The 22,214-nt window shown below is 41.2% G+C and overlaps 1 protein-coding gene across 5 annotated transcripts in view; it reads left to right on the top strand.

Moving 5' to 3' along the window:
- The window catches only part of INTU (inturned planar cell polarity protein), a 111,762-nt gene that overhangs the window by 22,785 nt on the left and 66,763 nt on the right, over nt 1-22,214 (top strand). For all 5 annotated transcript variants that reach the window (XR_016211984.1, XR_016211983.1, XM_002717241.6 and 2 more), the window contains exons 2-3: nt 2,722-3,260; nt 17,049-17,134. Coding sequence is in view for 3 of the 5 variants with exons in the window: in XM_002717241.6 (XP_002717287.2) it covers nt 2,722-3,260; nt 17,049-17,134 (625 nt within the window). In the remaining 2 variants the exon portion in view is untranslated. The remainder of the gene's footprint in view (nt 1-2,721; nt 3,261-17,048; nt 17,135-22,214) is intronic.

The following is a 22,214-nucleotide window of genomic DNA, read 5'->3' as shown; positions in this document are numbered from 1 at the left end:
TGCTGAATGTGCCACATCTTTGATATGGAATATTATGGATCCATTGAGGTTTTTAAAACTACCAATATATGAGAAATTATTAAAGTAATATGAGTATATATCTTTATATTGGTAAATATGTAATGATCACTTTTTTTTCAAACAAGTGATAGAATAACCCCATAAATGTAAATTTTTATGATGGGAAAAACATGAATTTTCAACACTGTGTATGTCAGAGGGAGAAGGAAAAATTTTACAATGGTTATTCCCACTTACGTGGAATGAGTCTTTGCATATGAGTGTATAAAAAGATGCATGAAAGTATAGTCACCAACTAGAAGTGTAGTCAACATTAATCCCTTCCTCTCTCTCATCTCCTCACCGAATCAGTCACAATGTCCTGGTGATTTGCGAATACTTTTTCCTACTTTCCATCTCTTCTGCTCTATTCCCTTGGTTATCATCCTTGCCTCCACTACCGAAGCAGCCTCTAAGTGCTCCTGCCTTGACTCATGTGCACCTCACATCTACTTCCCTTTTCTTGCCAGAGTAGATCTGTCCAGGGATATCTGACGTGGAAATCTCTGCTGAAGCCCTTCATGGAGGCCCTCTTGCTTAAACTAATCCAAACCCCTCACTGTAGAACAAAAAGCCTTGCAACAGGAGAGCTGACCACTTCCATGAGTTCCCACCTTCCACAGTCCTCTGCCGCTTGCATCTGTCGTGATCTGTGCATACTCCAGGGAGACTACCCCTCAAGCCTTTGCTAATGTGTTACTTCTGTTTGGAATTCTCTTCTCTTTCTCTGCAGCTCCCCATGCCTCTCCCTGACCATTTATTATTCTAGAGTCTCCTCCACCCGAAAGCCTTCCCTGATCTTCCCTGCAGTCTCCGGCTAGACTGAGCTAGGGGCCTCTCCCTGTGTCCCTTCGTCTGTACTTACCCTGGGTACTGTTTTTCTTCCCCACTGAGCAAGGGCCAGAGCTAATGTTTTTTGTCATTGTAATTCTAATATGTAGATCAGTGCCTGGCACTGCTTATTTGCTCCATGTTTGAATGCTTTCCCCCATAGCCCCCCACCGGCTCGGCTCTTTGAATTAAACCAAAAAGTGGGTTCACATTCAAATTTGAGAGATTACAATGAATCTTCTTTATGTTCCACAAATGGAAAAAGATATTTCTTTGGTCTCACATATCTCTAATCAAATAGCATACCAAATTAGAAGGGAGGAACTATCAAGGAGAAACTTAATTCACTGTTTAAATTGATACGTATCTTAAGTAACTGGTATATAACCATGGTAATTACTCTGTACTGATGAAAATTGGGCAATTTGTTATCTGGATGTTTTTGGTGGGGCCACCATTCTCTAGACTCTCCAAAGCAGAACTGCAAAGTTACTCTGTACTGATTTCTGGGGATACAGGTTGGGGTGGCTGACACAGCCATTGTATAATTAATAATCTGTGGTAAATGGGGCCAAGGGCCTATAATGATGCCGTACACTGGAGACCAGCAAAGATGGAAGAAATACTGTTTTTGATATTTTGAGCCAGCCATCTTGCCTTTTTTTTTTTTCTTCAGTGACTCACTATACAGTTGGAAATTTTATATGAATGACCAGCCACAGACCAGAGCAATGGTTAATTTCAGAGTTTAGTAATAGAAGAGAACATTTTTGGGGCTAATTTTCACTTAGAAAGAGACATTTGACTTAAGTTAAAAAGAACCAGAGTTGCTAATAAACACGGTGGAAAACAGAAGTGTCTTCTCTCTGAATGATCAGAACACAAATTATACCTTTTCAAGCCAGGATATTACAGCTTGTTTCTGAAAACCTCTGCCCACGTGTTAGTTTTTCCACGGAAACTAATTTTGCTTTAAAGAAAAGCTGTTTGAAAGGTAAACTGTTCACAATTTTGAATAGGGTAGAGTTTATGATTAGGTTTGTTTCCATAAGATGAGTATCTTTGTTTCTTAGTGCTATTTTAATAGCAATAATTTTGTTTTTTAATGGCCTACTTCCCATTAAAATGTTTTTTAAACAATCATGTGACAAATTATGTAATATGTGCTTAACTTTTCCTACTAGTTACTCATGAAAAGGAGTTTTATGGAAATTACAGACTCTAAAAGTGATCGTTATTGGCTGTGATTACAAATGGGTTGTTTTCAGTAAGATTTTAGTTCATGGTGAGATGAATGTCTCCTTGAAATGTAGTACATAAGCAGGTCTGTGAATGTGGATAGGTTTTAGCCTTTCTTTTACCTGATGACCATGCTGAATAATGCTGTGCCAGTAGAGTGTTTTCATATATATGTCCCAAGTGGCTTGCTTCTGTGCGTATAATTGCATAGCCAACTGCCAGTGCAAATACTGTCTGGCGAAATCATCTAAAGGGAGTAAAAACTGCATAGTTGACTGAATTAATTTTTAAAAACCCCATACAATCTAGAAAAAGACCATCTGCTTTTTTAAAAAATGATTTTTTTTCTGCTACTGTGCCTCTTTAATTCCCTTTCCCTGAGTTTTGTTCTTCAAGACTCCACAAAAAGCATCCTATAGGAAAACATGTTGATACAATAAATTAGAAATAGTAAGAATTTGAAATAATCAAAGAGGTTTCACCCCTTGCTCCCCCCCGCCCCCTCTACTCCCCTCTCACCACACTGGGGGGAGGATGTAACTGTTTATCTTGGGCTTGCAGCTGTTCACATTGTCTTGTCTTTTCTCATAGTGATCTTGAACCTGAGTGGCTTGACAGCGTGCAGAAGAATGGGGAGCTGTTTTACTTGGAATTGAGTGAGGACGAAGAGGAAACCCTCCTGCCTGAGTCGCCGACTGTGAACCACGTGAGGTTCAGTGACCATGAGATTATCATTGAAGAGGATGATTACAAAGAAAGAAAAAAGTATGAACCCAAACTCAAGCGGTTTACGAAAATTTTAAAAAGCAAAAGGCTTTTGCCCAAGCGCCACAATAAAAAAAATAGCACAGACAATGGGCCAGTGTCCATTCTAAAGCATCAGTCACATCAGAAGACAGGAGTCGTTGTCCAGCAACGGTACAAAGATGTGAATGTTTATGTAAACCCCAAAAAGCTAACTGTCATGAAAGCCAAAGAGCAGCTCAAGCTCCTGGAAGTGCTGGTTGGCATTATCCATCAGACCAAATGGAGCTGGAAAAGGGCTGGAAAGCAGAGCCAGGGAGAGAGACTCGTGGTCCACGGCCTGCTGCCAGGAGGAGCTGCTATGAAGAGTGGGCAGGTGCTGATTGGTGAGTGTTGCTGCTGGGCATCAGTGCTGGTTTTTGAGGCACCTGATTAACGAGGGGCCCAGGAGAGCACAATCATATAGTCTCCACCCACCGAGGGCTGCTGCGTGTGTTTGGTGCAGCAGTGAAATTATTACAGGTGGTATACTGCAAGGCACAATCCTCTAAACAGAAGCACTCAGGGTGTCAAATGTGTGTGTCCCTTGTTCAGGCCAAGGAATAGCTTTACTGACTTGTGAGTTTTGAATTGTATCATTTTATTTCATTTTGGTTATATTTGCTGACAAGAAAAAGAAAATAAGTTGATTGCAAAGTGGTAATTTAGGTTTGAAGGACTATATCCAGTAGCATGATGCAGAAATATATAATTTATGAATAAAAATACTTTCAAATTGTATGTTTGCACTTAAGTCATCTAAGTTCTTGGAGTGGTTTTAAACTGTTACTTTTGGCATACTTAGTAACAGTAGTGTTATACATAAATTTCCTTTTAAGGATGTGTGTCATAAACTGTCCCACCAATTTTGAGGCAGAAAAATAAATACGTGTGCTACTCTGAATATATATATAGTAGGATGAGTCTGCTGTGTTGCTGACACAATGTTTGGATTAGCCCTCATAAAAATAAATTAATCAAATGTGAGGGCATATTATTAGTGAAACTTTAAATTTATAATAGTTGTGAAAGCCATTTAAATTGGCCCAGGTTAAGATTTAGATAGAGGAACTTCTATAGTTACTTTGGAAATATTTGAAAATATTTCTGACTTTAAGGCTGAATTTCATTTGTTTATTCATTGATTCAACAACTATTTTTTTGAGCCTTTTCTTAGTGCCAGAAATACAAAGATCACAGTAATGATCCAGCTACTACTTCTAGAAAGGAGAAGGGTCACTGCAGTGGAAGATAAGGGTGGCAAAGAGGCAGACAGTTTTGCATTGTGAAGCAGTGTTGTGATGCAGGTATTCAAGGAGAGGCCTGTGGAATTGTGTAGCAAGAGTATCGGCGGCCTAGTGTGTGTTCCAAAATGGTCTTCATTTTCTCATCTTACAGTGTAGTGCTGATTCTCCTCCCTTTGTGTCCATGAGTCTGGGTGGGCCTGTGACCGCAGTCTGCTTGGCACTTTGGGACTTGAGAGGTTGGTTGGTTCTTTTGGGGGACGCTTGCTTTTGGAATCCAGTTGCCGTTCTGTGAGGAAGGCCAGGCCAGAAGCACAGGTCATGAGTCATGATGGGGCCGAATGCCCAGCTGAGGCCCCGCCCCCAGACGGCCATGAAGAAGCCTTCCTGGTGATGCCTGCCCCAACTGCTAACTGGCTGCAAGTGCATGAGGGACTCTGAGTGAGAACCTTGCTGAGTCCAGTCGGCCTCAGAACCCGGAGAGAGAGATCATTAATGTCTGCTGCCACTTGATGTCACTGGGTGTTTAGGTGATTTGTTACGCAGCAATAGATAACTGGAACTGGAGGTTATGCTTCCTTGCATTGTTAGGTGCTCCGCAGTTTTTTCTTGTGAAATGATAGGATTGAACTAAAATATCCCTAGGGTGTGTTTTTAGTTCTGTAAAAGAAGGCAAGGATTTGTGCTTATGAGAACCTGCCTGACGGTTTTCTGGCCACTGTAATTTTAAGATGGGAAACTTAAGCGAGTGCATTCTCTTTCTACTTAGCTAAGGCTTCTGCTCTGAGTGCCTGCTTGTACTGGATTACAGACAAGTCTCTCAAATTCTTTTCACCCTTTTCTCTGCATAACTGGTATTGAGATGGTGATGACTGCTGAGCTTCCCACTCTGTTTTCTTCCCTGGTCCTCACTCCAGCTTTCTGAACCTTCTAGGAATGAGGATTGCCATTAGGCCTGGTCTTTATCTACTGTCTGTATGAAAGAAAATAAAATGCACAAGGGAAGAAGAGAGCCTTGACCGTGGTGGTTATACTGTGTATCCTGTAAGAATTCTAATTTTTGACTTCTGTTAGCATTCCCCTTTACCAATAAATGAAAAAAAAGGCAAACAGGCCTATAGTTTTCTCTAGAGGTTATAGTATGAAATCAGTACCTCCAAGTAAATGTCTTTCATTCATTCAACAAACATCTTGAATGCCTACTGTGTGCAAGCACCATCTCTATTATTTTCCTCCCAGCGAACATGTGCATTTGTCTATGACTCATCCTCATAGCAGAAAGCTTATAAGTAAGAGAGCAAGGTATATAAACTGGGGAGATTCTGAAAAAGTGTCCATATGAGAAAAAAAGAAAAAAATTTGACTCTGTTTTACACTATACATATATATTTATTTTGAGTAGATGACATATCTAAATATGAAAGATGAAATAATAGCATTTCTAGAATATAAGAGAATATCTTCAAGATCTCAGAGAATTATAAAAGACTGATAAATTATTGTACGTTAAAATTAACTTAGGGGCCAGTGCTGCGGCGTGGTGGGTAAAGCCTTCACCTGCAGTGCTGGCATCCCAGGTTCTGGTTCGAGACCCCGCTATTCCACTTCCAATCCAGCTCTCTGCTATGGCCTGAAAAAACAGTGGAGGATGGCCCAAATCCTTGGGCCCCTGCACCCACATGGGAGACCTGGAAGAAGCTCCTACCATTGCGGCCACTTGAGGAGTGAACCAGCTGATGGAAGACCTCTCTCTCTCTCTCTCTGCCTCTCCTCTCTGTGTAACTCTGACTTTCAAATTAATAAATAAATCTTTAAAAAGAAATTAACTTGAATTTTCATCAAAGAAGTCACTGTTGTTACAGTCAAGAAGTAAACCTCCTGGGGCCAGCACTGTGATGTAGGAGGCTAAGCCTCTGCCTGCAGTGCCACCATCCCATATGGGCACCGGTTCCTGTCCTGGCTGCTCCTCTTACTCTCCAGCTCCCTGTTGGTGGCCTGGGAAAGTGAAAGTGGTGGAGGATGGCCCAAGTGCTTGGGCCCCTGTACCTGCGTGGGGGACCCAGAGGAAGCTCCTGGCTCCTGGCTTCGGATTGGCCCAGCTCCAGCTGTTGCAACCATTTGGGGGGTGAACCAGTGAATGGAGGAACTCTGTCTCTCCTTCTCTCTCTGTCTGTAACTCTGCCTCTCAAATAAATCTTAAAAAAATAAAAAAATCAAACCTGTAGCTTACAAGGGGCTTTTAGAAAAAGCACTGCAAATCAATAATAGAAATATAGACAGCCCAGTTGGATAACTAATAAGAAATTCAAATGGGTGAGTACTTCACAAAAGATTTCCAAATGACCAATAAAACCTGAAACCTCAGTAGTCGTTAGAGAAATACAAGTTAAAACTACAGCGAGGTACTACCGCTTAGGCCATCGAGCTGCTACACTCAACATGATCGACAATAACAAGTGCCAGAGAGACTGTGGGGCTGCGGGAACTCTTGTGCTGCAGCTAATAATCCACCGTGGAGCACTGCTTCAGCTGTGGCTGCTTAAGCTGAACATAGCCATTGCCTGTGGTTTAACAGCCCTATTCTTAGATGTGAAATAAGTGCAGCAAAAGATATGCATGTGAATGTAAATTACAGGGATGTTCTTGATAACAGTATTTTTGGGAGCCAAAACTGGAAACAAGCCAAGTGAGTTGAGCCTAATGAATGAATGAATGGATGTTCCTCACACACAGGAACATTCAGTGAAAGTCAGGTACAAACTGGCAAAACTAAGGTGTTACAGGTAGGAATAGTTTTTACCTTTGGGGAATACACAGGAAGGAATCAGGAGGGAGTGCAAGCAGAATTCTGGGTTGCTACTTTTTTTTTTTTTTAAGGTTTTATTTATTTAATTGAAAGGTGGAATGACAGAGATAAAAAGAAGACAGATCTTCCGTCTGCTTGTTTACTTGCCAAATGCCTGAAACTGTGAGGTCTGGGCCAGGACAAAGCCAGGAGCCAAGAACTCCATCCAGGTCTCCCGTATGGGTGGCAGGGGCCCAAGTACGTGACAGGACTCAAATTGCCATTCTGATGTGGGGTGCTGCAGACGTCCCTAGTGGCGTTTGCTCCATATGGGATGCTACTTTAAAAAAAAAAAAAGATTTAATTTATTTATTTTAAAAAGAGATAGAGAGTCTTCTGTCTGCTGGTTCACTTCTCAAATGGCCACAGTGGCCAGGACCTGGGCAAGGCCAAAGCCAGGAGCCAGAAGCTTCATCCCAGTCTCCCACGTGGGTGCAAGGGTCTAAGTAATTGGGCCATTCCCTGTGCTTTCCTAGGTGCATTAGCAGGGAGCTGGATCAGAAGTAGAGCAGCTGATCTGGAACCTGTGTCCACATGGGATGCCAGCCCATTGCAGGCGGCAGCTTAACCTGCAGTGCCATAATGCTAGCCCCGAGATGCTACTTTTTGATATGAGTGTGGTTACATAAATATGTTTACTTTGTGATCATTTGTTATAGCATATTCTTAGAATTTGTACACTTTTCTGCATGTGTTTTTAATAACAATAAAAGGCTACAAAAATGAGGCTCATGATTTAACTTTATAGTGGAAAAAATTTGTCACAATGAATTGATTTTGCATTTTTGGTGCATAACAATGTGCTTGGCTCATACTAGGCTCTCAAAACACATTTATTGGATGATTGAATAAATTGTAAGAAGAATATATACAGGGAAAACAATTAAACGTGAAGATAAATAAGCCAATATGCTAATAGTGTTGTTAGCATGAGGACATTACTGGTAATTATTTTGTCTACTCTTTCAAACTTTCTACTTTATAATTATGTTCCATAGTTGTAAAATTGTATATTTTAGCCATGAAGAATGGACTATTTTAATGTCATCCTACAAGGTGCATAAATGATAGAATTTCTTGCTTTTTTTCTTTTATAATCATGTTTCACATCATCTCTGGGCAGTGGTTGATCTGTGAGGTAACCCCATAGACAGGAATATCATGAAAACTGTCCTGGGGAATGCATTTTCCAAGGGGAGGTTTCTTTCCTTATGTCGCTACATAAGGAACAACTCTAATTCCTTAGAATGATTCCTTCCCTTTGGTGCCATTTTTGCAATTCCTACTGTCAAATATTTACATTCTTTTTTTATATTCCTATTTCTGAGTTTTTCTTAAATTTGACAGTCAATTGAGAGCTCCTGGACTGCCTGTAACTGATCAAATGAAATTCCGTTTTACCCACCTGTGTCATGGAAGCTGCATATCACGTTGATGTTTTTTTCCTTCAAGATGATTCATTCTTGGTTATTTTTTTTTAAAGATGGATTTAATTATTTGAAAGTCAGTTTACACAGAGAGAGAAGGAAAGACAGAGAGAGAGAGGTCAGTCTTCCATCTGCTGGTTCACGCCCCAGGTGGCCACAATGGCTGGAGCTGCGCTAGTCTGAGCCAGGAGCCAGGAGTTTCTTCTGGGTCTCCCACATAGATGCCGGGGCCCAAGCACTTGGGCCATCTTCTAGTGCTTTCCCAGGCCATAGCAGAGAGCTGGATCGGAAGTGGAGCAGCCAGGACTTGAACTGGTGTCCATATGGGAAGCCAGCACCGCAGACGGCAGCATTACCGGCTACGCCACAGCGCCGGCCCCTCTTGGTCATTTTAACTAGGTGTTTTTTAAGATTTGGAAGAGACAGGGTTAGAGAAATCACCAATTTGTGTTCCAAATACCCGTCCTTTTCTAGAGTATTTCTGATGAAGAAAAAACCCAAAGTTTTATTTCAGGCTTTTTTGTAATTTCTGCTGTTATTGCCTGTGATCATTGACTGGTTTTGAATAACACACTGGGTGTGTTAACAACTCTCTCTTACTTTTTTGAAGGTTTTTATTTAACTTTTGAAAAGTGTTTTTAATTGAGACATACCATTCATAAGGTATACAAATCTTAAGTGTACATTCAAAATGATTTTGACATAGGAATTTACCTCTGTGACTACCACCCAAATAAGGTATATGACATTTCCAATACCTACGGAATCTGTGGTGTCTCCTCATAATCTGTTACCACATCGAACATAATCTTCTAGAAGTCAGGAGTTTTCCATTGACTGAGCTGATTTTGCATGTTCTGGAATTTTACGTAAACGTAAATAAATGGTGTTTGTTATCCTGTTTCTCTTTGTTTTAGTTTATAATTATGGCTGTGCACAATGTCCATGTTGTTGCTATCTAGTCATCCATTCCACACTACTTTTTCATTCCATTGTTGATGGATATTTTGATTGTTGCCAGTTAAAACATTGGAAGTTTTTTTTTCTATAAAGATAGATTGGAATTTTATGCACACCTACTGGATAGTTGTATTCCTTGATGTTTTGTGTTTTGAGGTGTATACATTTTTATTTTCTCCATCTGTGACACATTTTGGTTTTCTTAGGGAAATCAGTTCTGCTGTCTCTCCTCTCTCACATCGTTTCCTTCCTACAGTTTTTTCCTGACATAACTTGACCACTAGTAGAGGAAAGAAACTGAAGTGTTCGGTACATTGGAAAGACAGAATTTTTGTGTTTCTGGGCTTCCCTAGAGCTGCTGGTGCAGTTATTTCCTTCTACAGATGAGGGCCAAAGGGATGACGTGCCTTACCCACTAACAGATGGCAGTCAGTGATAAAGCTGGGACCCATGTGTTCTGATTTCCACTGGAGGGCTCTTTCACATTGCCACATTGTTCATTTTAGTAGGGGGCGGGGGGGGGGGGGGGGATGTGCCAAAGGATTTCTCTCTCCTTGTAGCAAAAAGGGGGAAAAGCTACTTAATCTTTTCAAAATGTAATTTGGAGATAAGTATTAATCTACAGCATGTACCATTTAACCCAATCAATCCACATCTGAGACATCTATCCTAAAATGTAATCTAAAACAGATCAGCAAATCACAGCCAGCAGGTCAAATCATATCCACCACCTGTTTTTGTAAAGAATGGCTAAAATTTTTTAAAATAATAACATATGACATGTAAAAGTGTATGAGACCCAAATATCAGCGTCTATAAATAAAATTTTATGGGCGCATAGCCACTTTCATTTACTTATTGTCTATGGCTTCTTTCAAGCTATAATGGTGGAACTGAGTAGTTGCAACAAAGACCATATGGCCCACATAGCCTGAATTATTTTCTTTCTTGTCCTTAACAGAAAAATTTGCTGATCCAGATTAAAAGAGGGAAAAAACTGTACATAAAAACATTTATTGAAGCATTTAAAAATATTTTTAAATTAAAAGGCATAAAAATGTCAAACAAGGGCATGGTTAGTTACATTGTAATTTAATAAATTTATGATGTTATTCAACTATTACAATTATAATTCTAAAAAATATGCAATGACATAAAAATTCTTATGACTTGAGAGGTTTAAAAGTTAAAATTCTGAGGCCAGTGTTGTGGCACAGTGAGTTAAGCCCCTGCTTGGGAGCCTGCATCCCATATCCAAGTGCCTGATTTAAGTTCTGGCCACTCCATGCTTCCAATTCAGCTTCCTCCTAATACACCTAGGAGACAGTGGATGACGGCCCCCACGTGAGAGACCTGGTTGGATTTCCAGACCTGTAACTTCAGCTTGGCTCAGTCCCGGCTGTTGGGGCATTTGGCAAGTGAAACAGCATATGAAAAGTCTCTCTCTATTCTCCGTGTCTGTCCTCTCTCTCTCTGTCACTCTGTCTTTTAAATAAATAAATATTTTTAAGCAAAGATAAAAACCCTTTATACATCCTTTGTATGAACATAGGTAGAGAAGAGACTAAAAATTATTTGCAAAAGTAATCACAATTATAGTTCTAGGGTCATAAAAAGTGGAGCAGCCAGGACTCGAACCAGCACCCCTATGGGATGCCAGCACTGCAGGCGGCTGCTTTAGGCTGCTTTACCCGCTACGCCATAGTGCTGGCCCGGAGAAAGCTCATTTCTAACAAGACTGAAACCACCTGTCCCCTACACCATGATCTCCAAATGCACCCTGTGTATCCATCTCTTCTTTAGCATTCATGACCCCTGACTTTTATTTGCTATTTAGCAAAGATTGCTTTGTATTTTTAGGTGGGTCTGTTTATTTTCTATTGGTACAATGGCAAATTACCACAAACTTAGTGACTTAAAACAATACAGATTTATCATCTAGCAGTTCTTCAAGTCAGAAGTCTAAAATGGCTCCTCCTACACAAAAATCAAAGTGTCCACAGAGCTGCATTCCTTTGGAGGTTCCAGTTGACCATCTCTTTCCTTGGCTGCCCTTCTGCAGCCAGCTTTATTCCTTGGCTTGTGGTCCCTTTCTCTATTTTCAAAGCCGGAAACATAGCTTCTATGATTCTCTCTCTGATTCTGACACTTCTGCCTCCATCCTATAAGGTCTTTATTATTACCTTATGACCACTCAGATAACAAAGGAAAATCTCCCAATCTCTTAATTATGCCTGCAAGATCTCTGTTGCCAAATAAGATAACATATTCACAGCTTACAGGGATTGAGATGTGGCCATCTTTGGAAAGTGGTCATTATTCTTGTTCATTATTCTGCCTACTTTAGTGGGGTGTTCTTTGGGGTAAAATATATGTTTTAATTCTTTTCTCCTTAGAGTAGTGGTAACATGTTGATTTTGGACAGTTTAGAAAATAACAATTAAGCAGAACAGAAAAAGCCCATATACCCAAAGGCAATATTATGATGTAAATAAAGGTACTTCAGAAAGTTACTGGAAAGTACAGTTACAGTCATGAGGTTATTTGGGTGTAAAATATTTTTTCATAATATGTAGAAAATATTATGAGAAACTATAAATAGATTTCAAAAAATTTTACACCAGAAGTTTAATTCCATTTTCCATGAACTTTTTGAAGTTACCTTGTAATTTTTCTTTTACCTTATTTATGTGCAGTAATTTTGTTTCAAAAATAATTTCTTAATCTATATATTCATTTAGTAATAGTATAAATAAAGCTGTAAGCAAACTTAGCTATTTTCTTAGCCCTTGTGTAATAGCATACAATATCAACCACATTTGTTGTTGGATTTTAAGTACATACTGAGAAATTGATGAGTTTTCTTAATTAAAGGCAGTTGAGAAATTATTATATCAAGGAATCGCTGTAAACACTGATGAAATTATCTCACTTCTTGATATTTTATTTGATTCTTGATGTATCTCTTGTTAAAATTTTCTTCTTACTGCTACACATCAATAATCTGCCGACCAATTTTTATTTAATGGTTCAAAAACCCATTTATACATTTCCTTTCCTTTCAGCCTGTGAAATGAGACAGTGCAAAGTAATAGTTCAGTGTACTTGTTGAGAAAGAGCTTTCCTGCTGTGCAGGCTGCCCACGGCAGTGATGTGTATGATGTTCAGGAAACTGGCCAGTGCTGAGTTGCTTCGTAGAAGTACTCAGAAAAACCAGAAGAAAACAGCATCTGGGAGAATGAGAAGTGGATGTAACACCTCTTTATAGAATGAAAACATTTTAATTGAAGTTGAAAATATTAAGAGGGCAGATGTTTGCTCTAGCAGTTAAGCTGCCAATTGGATACCTGCATCCTATCACAGAGTACCTGGGTTTGATACCCAGCTCTGGCTCCTGTCATGAGCTTCCTGCTAATGCAGATCCTGGGAAGGAGCAGGTGATTACTCAAGTAGATTGGTTCCTGTTGCCCACATAGGGGGCATGGATTGAGGTCCCAGCTCCCAGCTTCTACCCAGCCTAGCCCTTGCCATTGCAGGCAATTGGGGGTGGGGTGTGAAACAGTGGGTGGGAGCTCTTTCTGTGGGTGTGCCTTTAAACCAAAATAAATATATAGAATATTATACTATACTACACTCTTTTCAAATGTGTTTTTATTGTTTTTTATTATCTATTTATTGTATGTATAATTTGTCTACTACTTTTAGAGGTTTATTAGCTATGATATCCTTAGATAGTGCTCTCTGTCATACTGAACAACACAGAATTATATTCATTAGAGTTTGGAGGAAAAAAAAAATTGGGGATATTATCCAACGGAGTTTTAGTTTAAAGTAACAAATTTGAAATGGTTTCATTGTTTAGGTACCCTCAAGATAACTAGATAGTCAAACCCTTCATTAGAATGGTACAAAAGTAGTTGTATTTTACATCAGCATTCCCATGTTGTGTTCATCATTGTTTTTTTTTGTTTTGTTTTTTTGTTTGTTTTTGTTTTTGTTTTTTTGACAGGCAGAGTGGACAGTGAGAGAGAGAGACAGAGAGAAAGGTCTTCCTTTTGCTGTTGGTTCACCCTCCAATGGCCGCCGCGGCCGGCGCACCGCGCTGATCCAAAGGCAGGAGCCAGGTGCTTCTTCTGGTCTCCCATGGGGTGCAGGGCCCAAGCACTTGGGCCATCCTCCACTGCACTCCCGGGCCACAGCAGAGAGCTGGACAGGAAGAGGGGCAACCGGGACAGAATCCAGCACCCCAACTGGGACTAGAACCCGGTGTGCCGGCGCCGCAAGGTGGAGGATTAGCCTAGTGAGCCGCGGCGCCGGCCAATCATTCTGTTTTATTTGTTTATTTAAAAAATTTTTTTTGATAGGCAGAGTTAGACAGTGAGAAGGAGAGAGACAGAGAGAAAGGTCTTCCTTTCTGTTGGTTCACCCCCCAAATGGCCGTCATGGCTGGCGCACTGCGCTGATCCGAAGCCAGGAGCCAGGTGCTTTCTCCTGGTCTCCCACGCAGGTGCAGGGCCCAAGCACTTGGGCCATCTTCCACTGCACTCTCGGGCCACAGCAGAGAGCTGGACTGGAAGAGGAGCAACCAGGACAGAATCTGGTGCCCCAATGGGGACTAGAACCCAGAGTACTGGCACCACAGGCGGAGGATTAGCCAAGTCAGCCGCGGCACCGGCCCTCTGTTTTATTTTTTTAAATCACTGTAAGTAAAAATAATTTGTCATAGAACTCTTGTTTAATATATCGTTTGATGAAAGGTGCATGTTGCTGTTTTTCCCCAAGTAGAATTAAAATTGGAGATTTCTTTCAGTCTTTTTTTTTTTTTTTTTTTTGTGAGTTCATTCTTTTAAGAAAAGTTCCAAGGTTAGCAGTTAAGATACTTGTTTCCCACAGTAGTATGCGTGGATTCAGTTCTCAGATCTGGCTTCCCGGCTTCCCACTAATGCAGACCCTGGGAGGCTGCAGAGATGGCTTAAGTGATTGGGTTTCTGCCACCCACATGGATGATGTGAATTGAGTCTCACTCCTGGCTCCAGCCCAACCGTGGCTGTTGCAGGCATTTGGGAAAGGTGTTTCTTTCTCTCGTTTTACCTCTCAGAATGAGAGGAAGGAAATAAAGCTGGAAAGAAGGAGAGAGGAAGGAGGGAAGAGAAAGCTGGGAGTGAGGAGGAGATAAAAAGTTCCCAGGTTGCTCAAAGTGCTGTAACCATTAACTATCATAATGCCGGGGTGGTCACACTGGCAGAGCTCTCTCAACTAACATTTCTAGAGCATCTAAACTTAGTGAAGGCCTTGCTGAGTCTCCATGGGGCAGCCTGAGAAGCTCCTGCTCACTCTGCATGTATCTTCTTCCCTGTTAGATATACTATCAAGGAGAAGAAAGAAGGAAGGGAGGAAGAGCAGAGCCCAAGGCCCTAGCATTTCCATCTGTTTCACAACTCTAAAGACAACCAGGTGACACCTAGTAGTTGCACTGAAGGAGAGGAACTTTGAATTTAAGGAACACCAGTCTTTCATAAAGAGCAAGGGTTTGGGGCCAGCGTGGTGGTGTCGTGGGTTAAGCCACCTCCTGCAACACCAGCAACCCACATGGTTGCTGATTTTGAGTCCCCACTACTCCACTTCTGATTCAGCTCCTTGCTAATGCACCTGCAAGGCAGTGTAAGATGGCACAAGTGCTTGGGCACCTGCATCCAAGCTCCTGGCTCCTGGCTTCAGTCTGACTCAGTCCTGGCTGTTGAGGACATTTGGGGAGTGAACCAGTAGATGGAAGATTTCTCTCTCTCTCTCTCTCTCTCTCTCTCTCTCTCTCTCTCTCTGTAACTCTGTCTTTCAAATGAATAAAATAAATATTAAAAAAATTAGCTTTAAAAAAGAAAAAAAGAACAAGGGCTGATACTAAGATATTGAGTAATACATTGTCCTCATGCTGTGCAGCAAGCAAATTTGACCTCTGCTTTAGCAGAGATGTCCAAGGCCGTTTACTACAGAAACATCCAGGAAAGGACATTTTAGAACAAAGATTCTTAGTTTCTCTGCCTGAAGATATATAGAATGCAAGAGACCCATGGAAAATCGTGGAACAGCACTGTTTTATGTGTATACATGTTTATTATCTGTCCTCCCCAATCAATATTAAGCTCTTGAGGATAGAGATTTTTGTGTGTTTTGTCAGTTCTGTGTCTGAAGTGCTGAGAATAGTGTCTGCAATATAATAGGAGCTTAATAAATAATTTTTGAATGATTGATTGAACATGGATTATTTGATGAGAAAAATAATTTTATAGATGTAAATTTCCATTAATATAGCTACCTGGTGTTTTGGTATTACTTTATACTCAGAAAGCGTTCTTATTTTAACATTGATCTTTATTTTATTACCAAATTTGATAAATGTACACATTTAAAGAAAAGCCATGGAAAAGATTATTTTTCATTGAAACTTGCTGTGTCATTTGATATGGTTGAGGATTTTAAATCAAAGAACTGTATGGAAACACAGATCAATAATAGCAGTAAATACCACAGCTGTTGAGTTACGATGTGGCACATGGATTTAGTTACAATTTCAGCTTAAGTTTTTGTATGTGTGTGTGTGTGTGTGTTTTTACTGTAGGTCTAACCCGTTAGATTCAGTTTTGTTGAGTGCAATACTTAGTTTATGCTACAAATTTTCCATTCATGTTTTGGGTTTGCATAATTCTCCCAGTTGTATTAAGAATGAGAATATTAATCTTTTTAAATATTAATTGGTTGCTTTTATGGTATTCTAGACAGAGAAGGGAAGAAATGGGAGGTTAGCTTTTTTTTTTTTTTTTTTTTTTTTTTTTTTTTTTGACAGGCAGAGTGGACAGTGAGAGAGAGAGACAGAGAGAAAGGTCTTCCTTTGCCGTTGGTTCACCCTCCAATGGCCGCCGCGGCCAGCGCGCTGCGGCCGGCGCACCGCGCTGATCCGATGGCAGGAGCCAGGAGCCAGGTGCTTTTCCTGGTCTCCCATGGGGTGCAGGGCCCAAGCACTTGGGCCATCCTCCACTGCACTCCTTGGCCACAGCAGAGGGCTGGCCTGGAAGAGGGGCAACCGGGACAGAATCCGGCGGCCCGACCGGGACTAGAACCCGGTGTGCCGGCGCCGCTAGGCGGAGGATTAGCCTAGTGAGCCGCGGCGCCGGCCGGGAGGTTAGCTTTGACACTAGTTTGTAACCTGGACAAATTTCTGAATATCTGTACTACATTTTCCATCATGCTTTGAGGAGGACAGATAGATACTTTTTTTTTTTAACGTTTTATTTATTTATTTTAAAGGCAGAGACAAGAGAGAGGTCTTCCAGCCACTGGTTCACTCCCCAATTGGCTGCAATGGCCAGAGCTGTGCTGATCTGAAGCCAGGAGCCAAGAGTCTGGGTCTCCCACATGGGTGCAGGGCCCAAGCACTTGGTCCATCTTCTGCTTTCCCAGGCTATAACAGAGAGCTGGATCGGATGTGGAGCAGCTGGGATTCGAACTGGCTTACATAGGGATGCCAGCACTACAGGTGGCAGCTTTACTCACTATGCTACGGCCCAGCCCCAGAATAGATACTTTTTAATATTCTGCTCCTAGGTCTGTTTGGGTTAAGATAGCCACACAGCTGTCTTTTATCATTATTCATTGTGCTTTCAGGGGATGTCCTTGTTGCTGTGAATGATGTTGACGTAACCTCCGAAAACATAGAGAGAGTTCTGTCTTGCATTCCTGGACCTATGCAGGTGTGGACATTCTTTTTCTGTATTTTATGATGTTATGTAAAATTAGTATGTCTTGTATTATTTTCTTTCTTTAAGATTCTGAAAATTATGTATGATGGTGAGTTACATTGATACTTGGTTATTTGAGAAATGTTAGCTCTTGCTAACTTTTTAAAAATATTTTGAGGTATTCTAAAAAGAAAAAATCTGTAGATGAAACTGATCCCATGTAGTGCAGCAACAGCAGTGATAATAAAAACATACAATTACTAACTTGCCACTATAATTACCATATGTACTAATGACAACAGAGTTCCTGGAAGAGACATTTTAAACTGTTATGAAATTTTCTGTTCTTTTAGTTATTAAAGTCACTATTCTTATAAAGTTTCTTAATGTGGTTTTGTTTATTTTGAAGGCTAGTTATTCTGTTTTTAATTTTTTTTTGGTCTCGAGTTAAATCTTCCTTCTGAATTTTTATTTAGCTGCTTAGTGAATTATTTTTCATCCCTGTAGATAAAATCAAATTTCTTTCATAATAAATCACATTGACATTTTGCAATATAGATGACATTTTTAGGTTATTACATGTATTTTGAAAGTGCTCTATTTTTTATTTATGAATAGTCTGTTCTCATTAGCATCAGGAATTAGCTTTCTCTTGGGGCGTCAGGAAGGTGATATGGTTTAGATAGGTTAGAGGATCCATCAGGCAGTGAGGGGATGAAGTTTGTGTTTGTTTTCATCAGGATGAAGAACAGAATTCCTGGGTCTGGCGCTGTGGCATAGCCCAGTAAAACCACTGCCTGCAATGCTGGCATCCCGTATAGGTACCGGTTCTTGTCCTGTTTGCTCCACTTCCTGTCCAGCTCCCTGCTAATAGCCTGGGAAAAGCAACAGAAGATGGCTCAAATGTTCACCCTGGGAGGCAGCAAGTGATGATTCAAGTGCTTGGGTCCCTGCCACCCTTGCAGAAGACTCACATGGAGTTTCTGGCTCCTGGCTTCAGACGAGCCCAGCCCTGGCTGTTGCAGTTATTTTGTTCCCAATAATTAGTAGTCCTACTTTATATATAAAATGAAATCTAAGATATAATGCTTTCCCAAGATACAAAATTAATAACTCAAAGAACTGGCACCCAAACTGACTCCATAGCATGATCTTTCTGTTTCACATACAACCTATATGGATCTTGGTATTTGTGCCCACTTGTTCTTCCAGGGCCAAAACTAATTGATAAGGACTTGTCTCTGAAAAAGCTGTTGTATTCAGTTTGCATTTGTGGCATTTGAAACAGTTATTCAAGCATTAAGAGAAGAAGAGTGTTGAAGAATGTCACAGAAGAATTTTTACCATTTTAATCTGGGAATACCTAACGGTACCATTTTTTGTGTATAATCAGGATATAAAAGTGGTCCAAAAGCTTCTTGTAATCCAGTAGAAGATGGCCCAGGAGATTAATGTGGTAAAGAGATCACCAGGGAGAAGGAGGTCAGATTCAACCTTGTTCTGAACAAGTTTCCAAAGTCTTCTGGGTTCCAGTTTCCTCATCTATAATTAGAGGGGATCTGAGAGGACAATCTCTGAGCCCAATTCCAACTCTGCAGTTCTCTGTTTGCTTTTTAAATAATTTCTGTTATAAATAGATTCAGAATACAGAATGAGGCCCAGAAGCAAAGCCTGTGTACTTAGTGAACTACAAAAAACCCAGATCTTTTTTTTTTTTTTTTTTTTTGATAGGCAGAGTGGACAGTGAGAGAGACAGAGAGAAGGGTCTTCCTTTTTGCCGTTGGTTCACCCTCCAATGGCCGCCGCGGCCGGTGCATTGCGCTGATCCGAAGCTAGGAGCTAGGTGCTTTTCCTGGTCTCCCATGGGGTGCAGGGCCCAAGCACTTGGACCATCCTCCACTGCACTCCCGGGTCATAGCAGAGAGCTGGCCTGGAAGAGGGGCAACCGGGACAGAATCCTGCGCCCCGACCGGGACTAGAACCCGGTGTGCCGGTGCCGCAAGGTGGAGGATTAGCCTATTGAGCCATGGCGCCGGCCTCAGATCATTTCTTTTAAAGCCAGGTTTTCACATTTTGTAAAACAGTCATCTTAAGTTATTCAAAAAGTTAATATTATGAAAGAAAAAGGCCTACAGAACTATTCTAGTATAAGGCAAAGTGACATACAGTAGTCATGTGTCACTTAATGATAGGATATATTCTGAGAAATGTGTCATTAGGCAATCTCGTCACTGTGTGAACATCAGGGAACATAGTCACAGAAAGCTGGATGGTGTGTATACCCAGAGTGTGTGGTGTACCTGCTCGGGATAGCCTGTTACTACTTAGGACCATGATAACAAAGTGGCGTAGGCTTAAAATCAGACCTAAGAGAAAATGATACAATGAAGAGGTGTAGTAAAAGACTGCGTTATGAGGCTGCTGTGGGTGTAACACAGAATAGTAAAATTAAAATATAAATGGGAATACACTCTAATGATAAAAGTATAGTAAATAGCAGTAACAGTCATTGATTATCTTTTTTAAGAGAGATTTATTTATTTATTTGAAAGACAGATTTACAGAAATACAGAGTTAAAAGGAGAGAAAGAGAGAAAGAGAACTTCCATCCTCTTGTTCACCCCCAAATGGCTGCAGTGTCCTCGGGCTGGGCCAGGCCGAAGCCAGGAGCCAAGAGCTTCATCCAGGTTTCCCATGTGGGTGCAGGGGCCTAGGGACTTGGGCTGTCTTCCTCTGCTTCCCCAGGAGCATTAGCTGGGGGCTAGATCTGAAGTTGAACAGCTGGGACTTGAACCGGTGGCACACATATGGGATGTTGGCAATGCAGGCAGCAGCTTATCCCACTACGCCACAGTGCCTGCCCCAACAGTCATTTATTTTTATGTCTGTACACAGATTGCATAAGCTATACTTTCATGCAGCTGGTGGCACAATAGATTTTTTTACACCAACATCACCACAAATATGTGAGTCATGTGTTGTGCTATGATTTGACATTGTGATGACTGAGTCACCAGGCAATAGGAGGTTTTGAACTCCATTATAGTCTTATGGGATCACTGTCTTTATATGGCTTCATGACTGTAAATATAGTCAGTAATCCTTGATTGATCCTGGACTGCAGTGGGGAATGGCAGTATGGGCACAATTGGGAAAATCTGAACTTGAATTTTATTAGATAATAGTGTTGTATTTAATGTTAAAATTCCTAAGTGTGATAATTATATTATAGTTGTATAGAAGGATGCCCTTATTCTTATGAGACAAATATTTCACTTAGGGATGAAGCATGGAAATATCTTCAAATAATTTTGAAATAGTTCAGCTCCTCAATTTTTTTTAGATATCTGGGGAGAGAGGGGGGAATGGAGAAGCGCAGGGAACAAGGCTAGAGAAGAGATGGAATGAAGCAAATGCTGCAGCATATTAACACTGATGAAGAATGGATGAGGGATATATGGGTGATCATTACATTCTTATAACTTCTCTATAGGTTTGAAATATTTTAGAAATTATAGATTTTTTTTAAAAATTCAGAAATTTAAAGTGACAGTACAAGTACCCTTCTAATGACTGACTTTGGTGACCTTGATCCCTGGCTGCAGCTCTATACACTCATTTATTCCACATGCACACAGGTGTGCATGCAGCACATCATACTGTCTCCTAGCATCATCAGGGAGCTTGGGTCCAAGGTGTATTTGACAAGGGTTGATCTCATTGAGCCTTGGGCCATAGCTGCTTTTCCCACTCCCCCCCCCCCCCACTTTTTTTTTGACAGGCAGAGTGGACAGTGAGAGAGAGACAGGGAGAAAGGTCTTTCTTTTTTTTCCGTTGGTTCACCCCCCCAGTGGCTGCTCCGGCGGCATGCTGCGGCTGGCACACCGCGCTGATCCAAAGCTAGGAGCCAGGTGCTTCTCCTGGTCCCATGGGGTGCAGGGCCCAAGCACTTGGGCCATCCTCCACTGCACTCCCAGGCCACAGCAGAGAGCTGGCCTGGAAGAGGAGCAACCGGGACAGACTCCGGCGCCCCGACCGGGACTAGAACCTGGTGTGCCAGCGCTGCAGGCAGAGGATTAGCCTTTTGAGCCACGGCGCTGGCCCCGCTTCCTTTCTTGGGAGATCAGCCTTCAGATCATTGATTAGTCTTGGACTCTTGGGCTTCAGCTACTTCTTAGGCCTGAAGAAAAGCTCTTATAACTTCTTAAAGAAGATGATACTTGATTGTTTTAGCTTTTATTATTTTCTTGCTATTCAAAAGTGATACTTAAATATACTATGGTAAAATTAAGAAACAGGAAAATTAAAAAAAAATTCTAAAAATTTATAAATGCTTTCTATTCTCAGAACCCAGAAATAACCATCTATTTCAGTATTGTATTTATTTTTAAATATTTATATATTTGGGAGTGGGGAGAAAGAGCTCCTGTCCACTAGTTCACTCCCTAAATGCCTGCAATGGCCAGAGTTGGGCCATGGGCAGTTAGGAACTGAGTATTCAATTCAGGTCTCCCTGGGTGACAGGAACCCAGCCACTTAAGCTATCACTGCTGTCTCCAAGTGTCTACATAGCAGGAAGCTGGAGTCAGGAGCCAGAGATGGGTATCGAACTCAGTACATTCTGGGATGGGAGTATCCTAACTGGTCATATGCCTAGCCAGATGTTAATATTTTAAAGTGGAGGACTAATGTGACCAGATTTGCATTTTAGGTAAACGCACCCTGACTGGGGGAGGGTAGGCCCAGTTGGGTCTGATAAGGTTTGCAGTAGTGCAGAAGGAAGGTGGGAAAGGCCTGAGCAAAGACATTGACTACGGTGGTGGCAGAGGAGTAGATGAGATTTAAGATGCAGGGGAAGTGAAGGAAGCAGTGCTTCCAGTAGGAGGGAGACCGGTCCAAGCTGCCTTCCAGGTTGTATCTTGAGTAACTCAGTGAAGTTGCCCAAGAAAAGAGCATGGATGAGAATTCATTTGCTGAACCGGTTAGACTCAATTCCTTCACATTTTTGACTACGGAATATTGAAAGCATCTGCCAGTTGTGAGCCAGAGAGGGAAGAGGGGACCTTCTGAGAACAGCATGAGTGTTGTGAGA

Source organism: Oryctolagus cuniculus, chromosome 8, assembly GCF_051225735.1.
Source record: "Oryctolagus cuniculus isolate XC-2025 breed Fujian yellow rabbit chromosome 8, ASM5122573v1, whole genome shotgun sequence".
NCBI lineage: Eukaryota > Metazoa > Chordata > Mammalia > Lagomorpha > Leporidae > Oryctolagus > Oryctolagus cuniculus.
The sequence above is the reverse complement of the archived record's forward strand: the minus strand, read 5'-3'. Positions and strand labels throughout refer to the sequence as shown.